The sequence below is a fragment of the Plecotus auritus genome, assembly GCF_963455305.1.
Source record: "Plecotus auritus genome assembly, chromosome: 4".
Lineage (NCBI taxonomy): Eukaryota > Metazoa > Chordata > Mammalia > Chiroptera > Vespertilionidae > Plecotus > Plecotus auritus.
The window spans coordinates 22,366,383-22,386,833 of record NC_137775.1 but is presented as its reverse complement, the minus strand read 5'-3'; the positions used below and the strand labels follow the sequence as shown (position 1 = coordinate 22,386,833).

At 36.6% G+C, this 20,451-nt stretch overlaps 1 protein-coding gene across 1 annotated transcript in view; it reads right to left on the bottom strand.

Moving 5' to 3' along the window:
- Positions 1-20,451, bottom strand: part of ENPP1 (ectonucleotide pyrophosphatase/phosphodiesterase 1) — a 68,956-nt gene that overhangs the window by 24,505 nt on the left and 24,000 nt on the right. The window contains exons 2-14 of the mRNA XM_080664138.1: positions 20,351-20,423; positions 17,915-18,031; positions 17,104-17,229; positions 15,193-15,253; positions 12,734-12,831; positions 11,445-11,524; positions 10,291-10,410; positions 9,129-9,238; positions 6,042-6,107; positions 5,678-5,750; positions 4,513-4,621; positions 2,955-3,086; positions 445-476 (exon numbers count right to left, since the gene is read on the bottom strand). Of these exons, the coding sequence (XP_080520264.1) occupies positions 445-476; positions 2,955-3,086; positions 4,513-4,621; positions 5,678-5,750; positions 6,042-6,107; positions 9,129-9,238; positions 10,291-10,410; positions 11,445-11,524; positions 12,734-12,831; positions 15,193-15,253; positions 17,104-17,229; positions 17,915-18,031; positions 20,351-20,423 (1,197 nt within the window). The remainder of the gene's footprint in view (positions 1-444; positions 477-2,954; positions 3,087-4,512; positions 4,622-5,677; positions 5,751-6,041; positions 6,108-9,128; positions 9,239-10,290; positions 10,411-11,444; positions 11,525-12,733; positions 12,832-15,192; positions 15,254-17,103; positions 17,230-17,914; positions 18,032-20,350; positions 20,424-20,451) is intronic.

Sequence of the window (20,451 nt, the reverse complement as noted above, 5' to 3'; positions counted from 1 at the left end):
CAGAGGGTGGAGTGAAATCCAGGTGGAGGGGAGCTATGGGGAAAAAAAGAGGAACAACTGTAATAATCTGAACAATAAAGATTTACTAAAAAAAATAAAATAAAATAAATTTTAAAAAAAGACTGGTAGAAAATATATTGCGATGCTAACAGTGTTAATGGTGATATAGCTGTAGGTTTTTTTCCTTCTACTGTTTTCAATTATGCTTTTCTTATACTGTTACATAAATTTAACAATGTCAATAAACAAATTCTTAAAACTTTCAAACCTAAATTATTGGGACATGTTCTTGAAGATCTTTAAAATCTACAGTGCATTTAAATGTTGGCCCAGTTACTCAAAAATTCTAATCCTATAATCACAACAACAAATATTGAACGTTTTCTAAATATATATTATATGAAACTAACAGTAATTAGATAATAGAACAATAAAGATACTCACAGAAAGATTCCTGACAATGCCTTCATAATTAACTGAAGGGGCACAAAGATAAAAAATTAATTATTGATAGTATGCTACAATTAGAAATAAAAATAATACAAAGATATAGACTGTCAGATTCAAGGTCTACATTTCTAACAGCTCATTTAAATCATTATATATTAGCCATTGACACAAATAAGATAGATGTTTAGGAATCCCCACCCAAGTCAATAAAATAATGTCACAATGTCAAATGAAAAGTCAAGTTACAGAATATCCACCTAGCCATCCATCTATCCATCCAATTGTCTCCATCTGACCATCTATCCAACTGTGCATCTGTCTACCCACCCATTAATCCATCCATCTATCCGTTCATGCAGTCAAATACTCATGCTTCCATCTACTAGAGCTAGTATGAGTTCACTGAATAAAAATAAAAATGAATGTGTTTTATATACCCATAGAAAATATCTGAGGAGACACATTCCAAACTTAACAGTCTTCATCTCTAAAGACAGCAACTGAGCTGTAAATTACGGGAGCTTAGGGTGGGAAACTGTTACTTTTTGCTTTATATACTTTGATAGTCACTTAGTCACTGATAATTCCAGAATTTCAAAATAAGAGGGATAGAGAGAAACTCAAAAAAAAAAAAAGAATAAGTATAATAGTTTTGGAACTGTGTTTGCATAGCAAGCCCACAGTTACCTACCTAGTGCACTTTGTGTTGTAAATCAATTCCAGTCTAGCTTTCTAATTAGTTAGACTTTACATAATTTTGACAAAACTGTCCAGATAAAAGAATATGTAATATATATATATATATATATATATATATGTAGATAAATAAATATAGATATAGTTTTTACTTTAATTTGGGAAACTTGAGGACCTAACTGAGCTAAGAGTATGGCTAAAGCTTAGCCATCCCATCGTAAACATTTCTGGGACTGCCATTCCTCTACAGTTTTTATAAGAGGTTTTATAGCTATTGTATGTTACTCTTATACATTTAAAAAATACTAATTAGGGGTCCTGGCCAGGTAGCTCAGTTGGTTAGAGTGTCATCCTGATACACCAAGGTTGTGGTTTGATCCCTGGTTAACGCACATACAAGAATAAACCAATGAATGCATAAATAAGTGGAACAACAACTTGATGTTTCTCCCTCTCTCTCTTTTCTCCCTCCCTGCCTCAAATCAATAAATAAAAAATACTAATTAAAATTTGTTATGCATATAGAGTCTATGCTTTGGGTTACTATGCTAATATATTTACATAACCATTTTCCTGCAGCAAAATCTATTTTTTCATCATTAATATTCAACAGTACCTATTAGCACATATAGCACTCCAGTGCCCAAACTGAACTCATTTTGTGTGTGTGGTTATTTGATGTTTATCCCATCATTGTATATGTGGTCCCAATTTTGATAATTGTCAGAAGAGCTTTCTTCTCCTTCCATTTTAGAAGTAATTCTAACAAAAAGATAAACAAAATTTCCCTAACTATCTGAAAGTTACCAAGATGGTAATCAAAAAGAGGGGTATACATAAAAATTCTTGAGGAAAATTGTCCTCTAATTTTAGAAAAAAATGATAGCCTTACTATTGTGAATTTTCTTATGTATAACAATAATATTTTACAACTTGTAAAACAAAGAGAAAAGAGGGGTATAACAGAGGTGCAAACAATTATGAAACAGGCTTGACTTGCAAAAGAATAAACATTTAAAAATATTTCTTGGTAGTCTGAGTGGTCAAGAGAGAAGGTAAAATTTCTTCTTCTCTGTTTACAAAATACACTCTTATTGCTTTTTAAAATGGTTTTTAAAAAAGTCATTTCTGAGGACAGAAACCAGTTGCTTATAGAATTAATCATCTCTGACAACATTTTTCCTCATAATAGACTATTATTCTATAACCTGAGTAAATTATTTTAATGGAATGTCATTAATTAAGGTTGAATAAATGTAGCTAAACTTTTAAGGTTTTTTTGTACAAGTAATTTGAGCCTAATACAAGCAAAACACACAATACAACATGAAATTGTACTAAGCTCATTGAATAATATTCTTAGCCATGAATACTGTGGTGGTCAGACCTATCCTCACAATCAGTCCCCTGAGGGGAAGATTTGCACTGGAGATTATTTAATCATGAAAAGGAAATTAACTTCAATTGATTCCCTTTTATTTGTTGTTAATGCTCACCCTAGGATATTTTTCCATTGATTTTTAGGGAGAGTGGAAGAGGGAAAGACAGAGAGAAACACTGATGTGAGAGAAACATGGATTGGTTGCCTCCTGCACAAGCCCTGACCAGGCTATAGGTTCGGAAGGAGCCTGCAACCAAGGTACATGCCCTTGACCGGAATTGAACCCGGGACCCTTTGGTCTGCAGGCCGACACTATCCACTAAGTCAAACCAGCTAGGACTGATTCTCTTTAGTTTAGACATAACATGATTTAGAGGATGTATTCGAGATATAATCATATTCAAGGTCAGCATAGAGCTATACTTACATGAATAGTATTTATCTGGGACATCAGAGGGTCTCAATCGAGCTGCAGGTCCATATACAACTTTAATATTTTTAACATCCCCCAGATATTTATTCAGATATACATATTTCTTACAACTGCCTTGTTCCATGCCTAGGTAAAAAAAAAAAAAAAAATCCAACACATGTTGCAACTTGAATGAAAAATTTAACATGTAGAACAAAATGTCTTTCACTTCTTGAATTTAATTCAATAAACATGTGCTCAGTACTCATGTTAAATATCTAATAGGTAAGACACAGAATTCTAACTATATCTACCACTTTACTTTTTAAAAAAATATTTTCCCTTTCCTTTATCCAAAATTATTTTAATGTTTCTTCTTATTTATGTACTACCAGAGGCCCTGTGCATGGGTCCCTTGGTCTGGCCTGCGGGGATCGAGCTGAAACCGCTCTCCAACATCCCCTGAGGGGTCCCCGATTGTGAGAGGGCGGTTCTCGGGTGACACACCCAGAATTGGGCTTCCTCCTCTCTGGTTCCAGGTGCGTCACCCGAGAACCGCAGCTGCCAAGTCACCGCAGCTCGGCAGCTCCTGCGTAGAGCATCTGCTCCCTGGTGGTCAGTGCACATCATAGCTACTGGTCAGAGTGTCTGCCCCTGGTCGTCATTGCACCTCATAGCTACTGGTCGAACAGTCAGATGGTTGTTTAGGCTTTTATATATATAAATAATATCTTTATGTCTTTATGAGAGTGAGGAGGAATATCACATTTTTAGAATAAATATGAAAGCCTCATTATTTTCCCCAAATCACCTAGGATATTAACTGGGAGTATAAAATTCTTATTCTCATTCTAGGCCTAGAGTTTCCTTAGGATATGACTTTTTAGGACTGTTTCTAGAAATAATTTTCAGCAATTATTTCTGAAGCAAACAATAACAACAAGAAAAAAAAAACAATAAAAAGAACTTGTTTTCTATTTTCTTGTATCCACACCACTTCTATAGTCCCAAGGCTATATAAAAACATGTATTTTAAAGATCACAGTAAGTAAAGTGAAATTAAATAGTGCCAAAATTAATATATACTGCCTCCAAAGTCAGACTTTTTGCTGGGTGGAGGGTGTCAACGGGGGGGGGGGGGGGGCGGGCATCTGTAATAATTTCAACAATAAAAATAAATTTTTTAAAAAGTCGAACTCTTCATGCTAAAACAAATAGGAAAGGTACATAATAATCTGTTCAAATTAAATCAAAATTGTTAGAGTAGATTTACCAAAATTTAACATAAAATAATTTTTTTAACTAAATTCCTGGTGTAAGTTTTCCCCAAATCAGGACATGGGTATAAGTATTTTTATTGATAGGTTCTTAGACTTCTGTGAATTCTGTGTTTCATTCGTACTTTATATTTAATATTATGTTTTCCTAAAGACTTTCCACATGAAACTATGTTTTTTAAAAAAGAATTAACTATAACAATAAGAGGAAATAATGAAACAATGATCAATCAAATAAATTTGGGGCGGGGAGGCACCATTTAACTTGAAGGGTAAATGATGCAAATTCAGATTACCATGATCTGAAATGAGGATGAGGTTCAGGCACCGATGCAAATTCAGCTCTTTTAGACCATCCATCAGCATGCCGACCATGTTGTCAACCCTCTGCAATGCTTTGATGATCTAAGAAAGAGAATCAATCTTATGTGATGTATGCCACACTAATAGCTGTTCCTATATAAAGCTATCTCTGTTGAAAGAAAAACAGGAAGGGAGGGAGGGAGGGAGGGAGGGAGGGAAGGAGGGAGAAAGGGAGGGAGGGAGGGAGGGAGGGTTCGGTAGATACAAATACTATGATGAACTGATTCACATTTAGCCTAAGACAAGTCAGGTAACACAGGAAGGGCATGAAATAACTGCTGACAATTACCAGTGAAAGAGCCCAAATTCCACACATGCTTAATCCTAAGTCTTGGGAATGGTGTTAGCTGAACTGATTTGCTCTCCCTCCGTGGGTTCAAATGTTTCCTATGCTCCATGATACAAAACGATATGGCCACCCAGAAACTGAAAGCGGTATTTGAGGTTTTAAAGCACTGCACCAATTACAAACATAGCCAGGAGTGGGCTCAGTTCCTAAGGGGGTCAGGTCAAATAAGATGTTACATTTATTAGAGAGAGGGGGGGAAACGGCCTTAGCCCATGAGCTGTTTCCCGATCTCTCACTTCCTAGTAACCGCTCAATGAAAGCTCTCTATACTTGGATAAAATCACCATTCCTTTGATGCCCCAGCTCTGTTGTAAACATGGTCTCAGATTGTCAGAGATGTATTTCCTAAGGTGGAGAGTTCATAGGAGGCTTCTTCTGCTATTTGACATATTACCCTACATTTTCCTAGAAAAGTGGAGTCTTACCCATTTACAAAATGTTTAAAGAGCACTAAGTTTTAGGCCAACATAGGGGGACATGGAGTGGATAAAGGCTTTGGAATTGAAAATATTGAATTTAATTCATCATCAGTTCAATTTAGCACAGTGAACATATATATAAAAAAAACAATCTGCCCAACTCTTATTTTGATTAAAGTACATTCTGTGGTTTAGTAAAATTGTGCTTAATACTCACTCTTTCCAGAAAGCATGGAATCTTACAGAATAGTCTAGAAACCAACTTCAAATCAAGGTTCGTTCAGCTACCCATTACCAGGTTTAAGGAAGTAACCACTTAGAGGTACTTACTTCACTGCTGACTGGTCCATAGGCATGACCTGAAGAATCTGGTTCTTCTAAATACAGAGTGTAAAAGTGTGGTCTAAATCAAACAGTATCAAAATGTAATATTTTATGAACACATTGTACAACAGAATGAAAAGAATAATTCAACAATCGACAGTGAACAAAAAGTATACAACACTGGGGTAATGTTTCTAAACTTGCTGGGAAATAATTTGCAGGTTGCAAATTCTTCAAAATGTGACTGTAATAGCTCAACAAAGAATTCATTTGGATATCAAACCTCATAGCCAATATCAAAGTTTTCTTGCAGTTTATTTTAAAATATTGTGTAATTTCTATAAGACAAAGGAGTATTTACAATACATACCTTTGATCTTTAGGAAGCTGTAGCCATTTAAGAACACTTAAAATTCTTTCTTCAAATGGTACTGAACTAAAATTAAGAATAAACAAAATGAAACAAATCCGGGACCATTGTTTAGGTTTAAAATGTAAATGTTTTTCTTCACAAAATTGCATTAAGAAAGATTAAAACAATCTAATGCATCAATTGTGTCTGAAGCCATGTAGGGAGTTTTATTTGGAAACTTAAATTTGTTTTCCAAAAAAAAGGAACAAAAATTAACCCATTGTATGCCTTAAGCATCTGTAGATGCAAGCGGCAGACCTTCCCCACATGCCATGCGCATCTGTAAAAATTAGGACACATATGTAATACCTTAATCAATAAAGAAAAAATAAAATAATAAATGTTTTCCCTAAGTGGCAGCCTTGACCAACTTTAAAACCATTTTTCATGAGAATTTTCAGCTGAAAATATTCAAGAACACCAAATTGTGAGGAATATATTTATTTTTATAATATTCATTGCAAATTGATTTTTTAAATTAAATTCAAAATGTCATGGCATGTGGGGATGGTTTTCATTTTGGACGCGTAGCAGTTAACTGGTTAAGTTTTATACATATGAAAGTTGTCATTGGGCTTAAAAATATGCTTCCTAAACTCTACTTGAGGATATTTCTCCTATACCTGAGGATAGCAATTGCTACCATGTGAAAAACCCATGTGCTAGTACACTCTTCAAAGGCATCTGATGAAGACTCACTTATTGATGACTCAGTAAAAGAAGAAAGTAGGCAGCAGATGAACAGATAGTTCCCCAGGCAACATTTCCTCAGCAGAATTCACTACACCTTCCTCCAGGCACAGGATTTTGTTTACAAAACTCCACCAAAGTGTGTGCTTGCCCAACCCCATTACAGTTGCATGAGTTGTATTCTCTATTAGATTTGGAAAAGCCAGAGAACATATATCACTAATCTTTGAATCCCCCGTGCCTGGTATAGTGAATGGCAATAAAATCTCAATTACCATCCACAGAATGAAAATAATCTAATAAAAGAGTAATATGCAAATTAACCATCACTCCACTACACCCACAAGCCACGCCCACAAGCCAATCAGGAGTGACTATGCAAATAAACCCAATCAAGATAGCTATGGCCATAGAGAGCAGGAGGGAGGCTTGGGTTTCCCCGGCAATGGAGGAAGCCAAGCTTTCCACCTGCCTTTGCCAGCCTAGGCCTCCACTCAAGGCTACAAAGTTTCAATTATAGAAGATAAATAAACCCCAGATACCAGGACCTCTGCTTGGGTCATGAGGGGGTGTGGCCAGCCTGCAAACCACCACAGGCCCCTCACCCAGGCTGCCCCATGCCCCAAAGGAACCCCCACCCTGATCTGGGACACCCCTCAGGGCAAACCAGCTGGACCCCACCTGTGCACCAGGCCTCTATCCTATCTAATAAAAGAGCAATATGCAGATTGACCATCACTCCAACACACAAGATGTCTGCCCCCATGTGGACACAAGATGGCCACCACAAGATGGCCAGCAAGGGAGGGCAGTTGGGAGGAACCAGGGCTGCAAGGGAGGTCAGTTGGGGGCGATCAAGCCTGCAGGGGAGGGCAGTTAGGGGTGACCAAGCCAGCAGAGAAGGGAAGTTGGGGGTGACCAGGCCTGCAGGGAAAGGCAGTTGGGAGGGACCCAGGCCTGCAGGGGAGAGCAGTTGGGGGGACCAGGCCTGCAGGGGAGGGCAGTTAGGGGAAAACAGGCCGGCAGGGGAGGGCAGTTAGGGGAAAACAGGCTGGCAGGGGAGTAGTTAGGCATCAATCAGGCGGGCAGGGGAGTGGTTAGGGGGTAATCAGGCTGGCAAGCAGAAGTGGTTAGGGGCAATCAGGAAGGCAGGCAGGCGAGCAGTTGGGAGACAGCAGTCCTGGATTGTGAGAGGGATGTCCAACTGCCCGTTTAGGCCCAATCCCACCGGGCCTAAATTAAACAAATTTAAGTTTCCAAATAAACTCTTTCATGGCTTTAGGATAATCCTAAAATGAAGGTCTGCTGCTTGCATCTACAGATGCTTAAGGCATACAATGGGTTAATTTTTGTTCCTTTTTTTGGAAAACAAATTTAAGTTTCCAAATAAACTCTTACATGGCTTTAGGATAATCCTAAAATTTTGTGAAGTTTAGGGTTATCCCACCGGGATCGGGCCTAAACGGGCAGTTGGACATCCCTTGAGGGGTCCCAGATTGGAAAGGGTGCAGGCTGGGCTGAGGGACAACACCCCCCCCCCCATGCATGAATTTCATGCACCGGGCCTCTAGTCTATTATATAAAAGCCTAATGACCCTTACAGCAGAACGACCAGAACAACCGGTCGCTATGACGTGCACTGACCACCAGGGGGCAGCCGCTCAATGCAGGTGCTGCCCCCTGGTGGTCAGTGCCCTCCCACAGGAGGAGTGCTGCTCAGCCAGAAGCTGGGCTCACGGCTGGCTAGTGCAGTGGCGGTAGCAGGAGCCTCTCCCGCCTCCACAGCAGCGCTAAGAAGCGGTGAGCCAAGTGGTAAGGAGCAAGCAGGCAGGCAGTTAGGAGCAAGCAGGTGGGCTATGTAAGGAGTGAGCAGGCAGGTGGTTAGAAGCGAGCAGGTGGGTGGTTAGGAGCGAGGGGTCCCAGATTGCAAGAGGGCACAGGCCAGGCTAAGGGACCCTCTGCCCCTGCACAAATTTCGTGCAAGGGGCCTCTAGTGGTAAATAATAAGGTGGGAAGAGGCACTGCACTATGCTCAAGTAAACCACAGAGAATTAACAATGGCATAAGATCACAAAAGAAGCCCAACTGGTGTGGCTCAGTGGTTGAGCGTTGACCTATGAACCAGGAGGTCACAGTTTGATTGGTTCAATTTCGGTCAGGGCACATACTGGCCCCCTGTAGGGGATGTGCAGGAGGCAGCCAATCAATGATTCTCTCTCATCATTGATGTTTCTATCTTTCTCCTTTCCCTTCCTCTGAAATCAATATTTATTTATTTATTTATTTATTTATTTATTTATTTATTTAAAAAGCTATTCTATGTTATAGTCCTAGGAAAAGTACATCTACACATACCCATTATATATTTTATAGATGTCTGGGAAAATTCCATTAATTTCCACATCTGAGCCTGGCCAAAAAAATGTGGCAGTCTTCAGACCTTGATATTTCGCTGTGAGCCAAATCTGGAAAAGATCACAAAGGAAAGTTAGGAGATTATGTAAATATTGATTTCTTAGGAAAACATGTGTTCATGCAACACCAATGCATTCTTCTCAAGTGCTAGGATGTTTACAAGGTTAATAAGATCCAGCAGTTAGATTTAAAAACAATAATGTAATATGACTCTGAACAGCAGCAAAAATAAATAAAATAGAGACTAAATTAACCTAAAAAATATGGGCATAAGTCAGTTGGCAACTACTGCAACTTTTAGAGCCATGCCCCTACTTAACAGGTTCCTCTTGAAAAAAGAAAAATTCACAAATATGCATGTCCAATTTATCAACGTCTTAACTTATATAACTAATATTTATTAAGCATTTATTATTGCCAATTACAGTTTTAAATAGTAGTCCAATAATTATCCTAGATTATTAATTTAAATAACCCTCAAAAAACCCTATGAGCTACTTAACAGTATTATCTACAGTATAGATATGAGAAAACTAAGGCACAGAAAAAATAATTTGCCCAAAGTCACAGAGCTTTAATATCAGAGCTAAAATTTGAATTTTATAACCTGTAAATTACACATCATGCTCTTTTTCCAAGAGGATTACTAAGACTATCCAAATAGACCCTATAGAAATATTGTAACAATTTTTAAAAATAGAAAGGATACATCTAAATTACAGTCAGAGAGAATCTTCTAAGTTTTCATATGCAAAAGAAGTCAAAGTTTACCTCCTTCAGAAATAATTAGCTTGGTGCAGATCAAAATATTACTTCCCATTCACCTACTGCCATATGCTACTAATACAAGAAGATAGGGTCAAGCAGAAAGAAAAATGGCTCAGAATAACCCGAGCCCAATTCTGAAATAAATTACCACTCTCATTACACAATGACACAAACTGCATTTAGCATTATCAGCATTCATCTACAAAAGGATGGCCATAAACATAGTAAATGAAGCAGGTTATTAAGAGTGCCAGGGAATCTGGTGTTTTACTCTGATTGTAAGAGAGGAGAACAATAAAAGAAACTGCTTTAGTGGCTAAAACAAACAACTTACCGGTTCTCCTTTGTACCACTCAGGATTAAATTTCTCTTTACTTTTAAGTGCAAAGGAAGCATTCATTTTTGGATCGTACATTTTATTGTCAATTATGCCATGGGATTCTGGATAAAGACCCTAAAAAATATAAAATGCAGGTTTTATGCGGTCAATGAGTATTTTCATGTTAAAGTCACTGAACAATTTCATCAAAGAAAAAGAGGTTACTGAAGCTATAAGAAACTTAACACAGTTTGAGGGAAAAACAAAACAATGAGTATTATCAAAACACAACCAACCACTCAAAATTTTATGCAGTATTTGTGTTTTTCATTATGTAAAAGGAGGTAATAAGTTAGCAATGCTACCGATGAAGGGCTAGATAAATAGGCAGCCTCCCAAATTGTGAAAAAAGTACTCTGCTATCTTTTTTGCATTACTGAGGAAAGCATTTCTGCAGAACAAACTTTTTTTGGTTGGGATCCATACAAGCTAAAGTATTAATTTTCTGGCTTACAGGCCAAATGAATTCTACTTTTCATTTTCCTGGATTCAAATTAAATCTGGAAACTTTGACTGAAACAAAAACAGGACTGTAATCCTATCCAGAGTGAGGCAGAGTGATTTGCTCAAACTCATCCATCAAGATGATTGATGGTCCGTGGACACAGGCAGCAGAGTGGTGAAGGCCAGGGGAGGGGTGGGGACTGGGTGGAGGTGGGCAAAGTGTGTGTGGGAGTGATAGAGGACATCTGTAATAGTGTCAACAATTTTTTTTTTTAAAAAGATGATTGGAAAGATAAGTTGCAAACACACCAGTGTGAGATAGTTTGGGGGCTTAAATAAAGTAAGCTACAAAACTAGTAAGAAAAAACAGGACCTAAGAATCAGAGATCTTAAAACTAAAAGGAACCAAGAAAGCATTTATGAGGTCTTTGGCCACCTATTTTCAGATGAGAAAATTGAGACTCGGAAGGTAAAGTGACCTTTCCAAGGCCAGGGCTAGTTAGTAGCAGAGCAAAGACCGACCACAATCTAGGTTTCTTGGCTTAACTATACATTGGAAAAGAAGTTATTCATTTTTCTGATCTGATATCTAATTAATCTCTCAAAAAATGCTACATTTACATCTCACATCTGTGAACACATAAAAGTTGAAATGCAGAACTTACCGTGACAATGCTGTAGTGATTGGGGAAAGTTTTTGATGGATATACTGGTCTCATGTTTCTAGCATATGCTCCACAATTTTCTACAAAGGAAAAAAATTAAAGATTGTTATTAAATACAACTGCAATCTGTTTACCTTATTTAGCTGTGGTACCACAGCAGTCTATAAATTGTATAAAAACATTAACCCATGAGGAGTTTATAATCATATACAAATTCAGGGTGAATTATAAAGCAAAATTATTAACTCAAATTCAATGTTAAAAGAGAGTTAATTTTTCTCCTAGTCAAAAATATTAAACAAAATAATGAAGCCAATGAAGTAATTATCCTATATTAATCAATAACATTAAGTTCCAGATGGACCATTTATAATAACGATGCTTGCTAGATCTTTGTGACTATTTAGTGGTCACATACCTAAATTGCAAGAGGTAATACAAAACAAAACAAAACAAAACAAAAACAACAACAAAACTGAACTAGTAGCTAAATCTGCATAAAATTAAAACTAGGGTGAAACAGTAGCTGGGGTGACAGTGTCCCAACCCATAGATCCAGAACGAGCTCACACTGGACAAACTCAATGCTGCTGGGGAAAAAAAGGCACATTCTGTTTTCAAGTCAGAGAAAGCGCAGAAGTCAGATTGTTCCTGAATCAGCTCCTTCTGCATCTGCTACTGAGGAAGGAACACATAACTAATGATTCTAGCATTTTAATACCTTATTGCTTCAAAATGTTCCTTGGATTGTCATGTGTACCTCACTGCCTTCCAAACACTTTATGACAGACCACATTCCCCAATGATCTCAAGCTAGACAGGCTAATTGTGTATTGGTAGCTTTTAAACTTCACATATTGGTACCTACAGTTACTTAATTCTGAACTCAGGATGCCATGTTTGATGTCATCAAGACAAACCTTCCTCCCACTGGTAACAAAAGGCCAGATGCAAGCTTGAAGGCCCATGGTCCTGGCTAGTGAGAATAGGGCCTTCCTTGCCTATGCAGGCTCTTCACTAAGGAATTTTTATGTCAAATGATATTTCTAAAAACTATTTTCTTCCAGTAAGAAATAAAAACCAAATTTTAGAAGTATTTAAAAGGCAGCTTAAAGTAATTACAATATTAAACACTAGTTCCTTATCATCAAGTTCAACCACTCCATATCAGAGAAGTTTAGTAAAACAGTCAAGTTCAAACTGCCAGTACTTTTCCAAAAAAAGACTGTGTCCTTCGACTATCTCATTGAAATCGTGATACTCCAATAGTAAACTCTGAAGTTACTCACTTAGTCTGCTAATAACAGGAAGAAGTCCACCCCAGGTGTGTAAATATTCTGCTCTGAAACCATCCAACGAAAATAAGAGGGTAGGAGGTGTTTCAAACCTGGGCAATAGGAAAAAAGAACATGTTTAAAGAAAGAAGACACACATCCAATGAAGATTTTCCACTGAGGTCTGTGTGTAATCTAGAGTTAACCAGCAAACTCAGCAAACAACCTCATGAAGGATATTTTATAAGCATTTATATTCATATACATGCTTTTATATTTCATTACATATCTATCTATTATCAAACAGTATTTATTAAGCACTCATACCATTGAGTCACCATACAGAGAATATCACTCATGGTTTCTTCTATTCTACGAGCTAACCAAATGCCACTAAAATGAAATATTTTCCCAATATGCATCAGAATAAATGTTAACACAAACTATTTTCTAAATTATGTTTTTGTTTCCATTAATTTTTTTTCCTGAAAAACCACTTTCTGATATTGTCTATACTTAAATCTAATAGATGGCACCTAATATCACATAAATTATATACAATAGTTTTTAGCTTTAATATATTTAAAAGATATTAATATTTAACAGAGAAGTTTAAGAGGTATTTACTGCATTTAAATATATAAACAACAAAGAAATGATCTAAAGCTAGGAATGAACAATGACAGCACACACACAGTCTGTGGTGTGGAAATCTAAACAGGGAAGCAAAGAAGGAAAAACCCCACACACATACAATGATATGTACTCAGGAAAAGAGAACAACTATGGACAACTGTTATGTGACTTCACCAAAACAGGCATGGTTCAGAAATTTTGCAGCTTCTAATGCTATCTGGTAGATGGTAGGAGAGTTATATATCATTGGATAACCATGAAAAAAAATTTCCACTGAAAATGTACTCAGTAACAAACTTTGAGAGCTAATGTTTACCTCGCCTTGCTTTTTTCAACTCTATCTCCTCCCCAGCTTACTCTCTTATACAAACACAAATAGAAAAAGGAAGAGATGTGTATGTAATTTACATAATTTACACTAACTAGTGTTAATACCACACAGAATCAGCTGCATACAGTCTCAACAGTCTGTATCTTTATAAAGTTATTTATACTCAATCAACAGCAAACATAAAAACAGTTTACTGAACCACCAGGTAAATATACTGGCAAATCAATTTCCAGTATAATAAAATGTGTTTTAAATTATAATCTTCTTGTAAAGAAAGAAGATATGTTTTTCCACTAAAAAAAAGCCCCCCAACATTATAATTGAAAAATAATGATCAATGTTTAGAAGAAAGGGAAAAATTCAAAATTCACTAAGTCAAAAATTTCCTGTATATCTTGGACTTAAAAGGCAGCTTAAAGTACATGAGAAGTGTCTTTTTTTAAAAAAAGTCTCTTCTTTTGAAACTTTTTGGTTTGAGTTTAGCTTTTTCTATTGCTATTACTTTGAACAACAAAAATATATTCTCCCATCCCAAAGAAAAAAATACATATTTTATAAAGCAAAAATAAATTATATACATAAAAAATAAACTAAAATATAGGCATAACATTTTTAATAGTTTGGAAAAATCATCATTTTAAAGAGGTAAAAATATATTTCATGAAATGAATAACTCAAGCCCAGCTACTGTGGCTCAGTGGTTGAGCATCGACCTACAAACCAGGAGGTCACGGTTTGATTCCCGGTCAGGACACATGCCCGAGTTGTGGGCTTGATCCCCAGTGTGGGGCATGCAGGAGACAGCTGATGAATGATTCTCTCTCATCATTGATGTTTCTATCTCTCTCTCCTTCTCTCTTACTTTTTGAAATCAATAAAAATATATTTTTTTAAAAAGAAATGAATAACTCAAATTATATGGGGTAGATTTCAAGTGGAGCAAAGCTAAATGTATCTAACATCTTTTTAAAATTTCCATTCCCTGAATTCCACAACGCTTTTTTTTTTTTTTTTTTTTTTTGATGGCCTAATATATATAAAATACTCTAAGTGCCAAATACTCTAAGGACAAAAAGAACAAATATGAATTGTAAAAATTATGTAACATCCTCTCACAGACATGTTGCTTATCCCCCAAATTTATAAATGAACTAAATGTAAAAATATAAAAAAGAAGCTGTAAAGTAATTTGCTACAAGTTCAACTCTCAAAACTCCATATGAAAGTAAAGGCGCCCTTCCTTCTAAGAAGGAAGATACAAATATTTCCACCCAACACTCATGAATACTAAATACTACATATTCATGACTTCTCTTTTTTCTACTACATTCCAGAGTGGGGGTCACACCACTTTATACCATCTTTACACCCCCAGTGCCAAAGATGAGGCCTGAAATTCATGTTTAATGAACCAATGAATAGTAATTATTTTTATCTTTTCAATTTGGAAAAAAAAAATGGTATTTCTAAAAGAAGAAAAAGTTTGTATCTCAGAATATCATCTTACCCTGATGGACACTGTGGCTCATTAATGCTCTCACATGTTTCTTCTACCCAACTTTTCTCACCTAAAATATTTTAAAGAAATAAAACATGATGAACAAACTTAATAGCAATAACAATATGATGCTTATGAGATACATTAAGACAGATTCTAAAAACAAAATGTGTTAACATTTACATAGGTAACATGGGGCATGGTTCTAGGAAAATATAATGAAAAGAGGGAGGTAATCTGTTTCAAAATAAAAATGTTTCCAGAGTTAGTTGATATCATGAAGAAAAAAAATGAATGTATCATTGCAGGACTAAAATATAATATTACATTTGTGAGATCTTGAAGGCATCTTTTCCATTTTTAAATTGTTCATATTTTCAGCCAAAATTTACAACCCTCCTTCTATCCCACCCAACAAAATCTTTTGGTATTCAATCTATGATGTCAGTTCCTCTCAAACAGAGCTAGATAGTACCAAGGAATTTCAAAGAAACCTGTAACATCTAGACAAGACATCCTAACAACATCAGTTTACATACTAACCTATAATCTTTTGCAGTAATTTCACATCCACTCTCTCAATGCATGACAAACTTTTTTTTTTAAATACAAAAGTGTGAGATGCTGTCTATTTGCTAAGAACTCATAATCTAACTATGGAGAGAAAGTGAACACATGAGACACAAATAACTGACAAAAGAGAATATGCAACTGAGTTTGAAATGAGTGACACAGGCAATATAAGAGAGAGTAGGTCAGAAATGAAGTAGACAGGATGGAAACTCCTCTTCCTGTGTTTTAACATAAGCTTCCTTTTAATGATCTAAAATATGACCTACTGAAGTCTAAGAACCTAATGTTTAAAAAAAAAGAAAACGTAATCTTAATAATATGCCTTAGGAAGTTGAGTTTTCAATATTTTCCCACTGTACCTTTCACAAAATGAACAGATTATCCTAAATGCCTAAGTCATTTCCAGTAGGAATTTAGGCAATGTGCAGTCATTTCCCCCCCCCCAGACATGATGTTACTTTTGATGCAATGCTATATTCTTGCTGCATTTCCCTTTTCTTAATTCGAGGAAGAGATCACTGCCCTCCCTGAGACCCTCTGACCTGGCTCTGTGCTGTGAATTCTCAGACAACCTGCCACAGCTACCTGGCTATACTTTTAGGAAATTAGGAGACAGAATCCTGTGGAAAAATTAAAGTCTCATGTTCATATGAAACGAGCCTCATGATTCCTAAGAGAGATAGAGGCCATCATAAAGGACAAATGTACTTTTATGCAGTGAGGAACATAGAGATATTGTTCATTCTTTGAGCATAGTCCCTGAAATTCATGAGCCAGCTCTCTCACCTCTATCTCAGAATGTTGCGACCATGCTCATATTTACAGAGCTATGTCAAGCTATAGTGGGCCCAACAGTGAACCGATCATTTAAGCTCCTCCTATTACTCATGTCATAAATTCAGCATCTAAGTTGCTGCTCTTTTTTTTAATTGAATTTATTGGGGTGGCATGGAAGTCATTATCCTCGTGTTTTTACAAGGGAACCTGGGACACAGGAGTCAGCCGGGATGATCTTTCCACAATTCGGCATTAAATATAAAGCTAATGTCAAAACAATAGGAGGGGGTGGTAGCTGGTGAATGAATGACTATAGACAAAAAATGGTTAGCCCTCTGCAGATAATAATTATTAATCTGGGTGTGGGTACAATGTTCACAATACCTTTCTTTTTACTCATGTATATGCTTGAATTTTTATTTAATAAAATGTTTAAACATATTTTTTCAGCTAGTATGGTTGGCCAATAAACATGACTCCTAATGTGGAAAAATAAAACGTGTGCAGAACCCAGCTAAGACCGAGGAAGACGTCAGGCTGTGGAGACGGCTGAGTGCGTGGAAACCTGACCTCGACACACAGGGCTGTAGTTGATGCAGCAGTCACCATGGTCCTTGCAGTCATCTGAGCAGGAGCAGAGGCTTCGGGACAGCCTTTTCTCACCACACCTGAATTTGCTGCAAGTCCATATGTGCTCTAGGAATAAATATCAACAACAATTTCAGGGTCCGAACTGAACACAGAATTGTTGTCTTCCGGAGCAGGACCCGAAAGAGACAACAAACTGGTCCGTAACTTTCAGTCAGTCGCAGAACCTGCCATCACAATGTCAATCAGAACAAACAGAGAATATGCAGCAGCAGTTGTTATTATTTCACTGAAACCCCAGAAGCTCATCATTCTAAAATGTGGACAAACAATTCTTATGATGGCATTCATAGGAAGGTCTTGGCTTTTTCCACCAGCCATTTGCACGGTTCTCAAACTTGAATCTAAATCTGGCTCACTCCCACTTAAATATTATTCCATGTCAGATGTAGAGAAGTCAACATCAAACTGAGAAAATTTTCCATGTTCTGAAGGTTTTATTTTAAAGTTTACGTGGATATTCAAGAACTTGTGCTTTAATGAAATAGTCATATATGTTCCTTTGAACTTAGTTTAAATGCAAATTAGGTTGTACATTAAAAATAGGCACAGTGTTGCTGGCCATATATTGTTTAATGGCCAAAATATGTGGAATTGTTTACTCTAAGGAAATATAAAAGCCAAATTTTTAAAAATCTCAAATGAGTTAGGTAATCGCAAACCTAAAAGACGCAGAACCATCCTGTGGTTTTACTAATGCCTATGACTGCCTTTTTCCCCAGCACATTCTTACCTGGTTCTATACAGGTCTCCTGGTAATCGAGGCAGCAGTTTCCGAGTTCAACGCAAGCAACATCACAGCGACAGTTCCCAAAGGTTCTTTCAAAACAGCGACCTTTGCAACTTTTAACTGAAAATATTGAATAACGAGTTAGATATTTCTAATCATTATAGAATTACAAAGCAAACACCAACTGATACACCTAAAGTGCATCTACTCTGTACAATTCAAATACTACTTTAGAAAACACAGATGGATAATGAAGTTACCTAAGAATCTTTCACAAATACACACGGAAACTGATACAAATAGAAGGTAACCTGTGTACAGAGTTCATCATTTTCTCTCTTGCCATAGAAAAAAGAGAAGTTTTTTCTTTTGCTTATTACAACCCTACTGGGTTTGATAAGACTTAAATACTTTATGGGATGGTAAAGAAAAGTCAGAATAGGGGCTTGTTCTGAAGGTTGGCTTAAACAGCCATGAAGTTCTCTAAAATTTCAAAATGTGAGAAAAGATGTTTAAAGTGATTATCTATGAAACTTTCAGAGAGAGAATACCTGACTTACCTTACTCTCTGTCTTTGTGTAAAGAAGTAATGGGATTATGCAGAACACATTCTGTGGGACTGCCCACCCCCTCAATCACCATCACCTTGAACACCCATTTCACCTTTCGATCCAGCCTAGATCCCTCTAAGAAGCTCTCCCAAACCGCCCAGTCTCAGTCCACTTTGCTTTCTTAAATTTTATAAAATCGTATCCTTCCTCTTAGTCACTTAATTCCATTTGTAACTGGATTATTTGATCAGTATCCCAGTCTCACACTAGGCTACAAACTTCTTAAGAACAAAGACCACACCTAAATTTCGCCCAGCACAATGTATCCCTTGTACCTACAAGACACGTGACTATCATTGGTACTAATAAATTTTCCCTAAATAGATAAATGGAGGATATGGAAGAAAATACTTTTCACAAAAAACAATTTTACATTGAAACTCTTTACTAGATATCTAGAACAACCTTGGATTTTATTGGATTTCTAAAAAATCAGGATGATGAGAAAAAAATTTACATGTAAATAATGGAAGTCCAACAGAAGAAAGGAATAATCCTAGCTCTTGACTTGAATAGTCTCCTGACCCAGCAAGACACTACCACAGAACTTAACTCTTATGACACTGGGATTTTAGGCAATTTTAAGAACATAAAATGACAATAATTTTTAGAGTCAGAAGTGCTTATTTTCCTGACACAGGGTGGGGAAAAGCTATTAAAATAATAGGTATTATTTTAAGCTCATTAATATGCACCTAGATATTTTTTAAAATATTATGCACACTATGTCAGGTTTAAAACTGCTATTTTTGCATGTCAAACTGAACTCAAGGTAAATTACTGCATGCCAAAAAACTACAGAGTGAACACTAAAGGCTTCAGCTTCTTAATTTTTGCTCTGAATATAGGCACACCTCCTTTTACTGTGCTTCGCTTTATTGCACTTCACAGATGCTGCATTTTTTTTACCAACTGAGGCAAGATCCTTAACCAGCAAAAAGATTACAACTTGCTTTATTGCCATACTGGCTCTATTGCTGTGGTCTGGAACCAAACCTGCAAGGTCTCTAAGATATGTCTGTAAGATTGTTGACTAAATACATAAAATTACTACATTTCATTCATTTCAACAATAAATAATAGCTTCATAATCACTAAATTTTTTAATGACTAATATTATAATTACAGAATCGTTCAACAGGAAAAGCATTTTCAAAATTGAATTCTCTAGGAAGACCAACAATGACTTTTACAAGGGGAAAACAAGCCTACCTCAGAGGCAAAATAATGACTCCTACAATGAACTGTGATTCGGTTTTATGATTTATAGTGATCTTACCAATGCTGGATAATTTCTACACTCGATACACACACACACACACACATGTATTAGCTTAAAAATATCACAAATGCTTGAAACCACTAAGTCCACAATTTTAAGAGCCATGAGAACAGATAAAGATAAGTTTCTGGTTGCCCAGGGATGCTGGCTGGTCACCTGAAAACCTCTGGGGCTGCCTTTGCAACTCACGGCTTGGCTCGAGGAGAAAGGAGTGCCTGGGGGAAGGCAGGGAGCGGCTGCAGGAGCCTGATGCCGGAACCTGTGGGCCATGTCTGCTGGTTTGTTCCCTTGTTCCTAATTTATTTTCTGTTGTTTTGGGAGTTTTCTGTTTGTTTGGTTGGTTGGTTTTTCTATCCTAGCCCCTCTTTATTGTTTTAGGATGAAATTTTGCAAGTAAATAAAATATGGATAAGATAAAAGAGTTTTAAGGTGGCTCAAACCAGCACCAAATACGCAATATCATGGAGCAGCCATAGGATTAGAACATAACACTTATCACGTTCTGAAGAAGGCTAAATATCAACACACATACACAGTACTAGTTACCTTCTTTGGCACAGCTTGGTTTCAACCCAAATATACAGCCAAGGATTATTGTTAAGACACAGACTGACAATACCTGTAGGGAGATAAAAAGAAAAGTATAT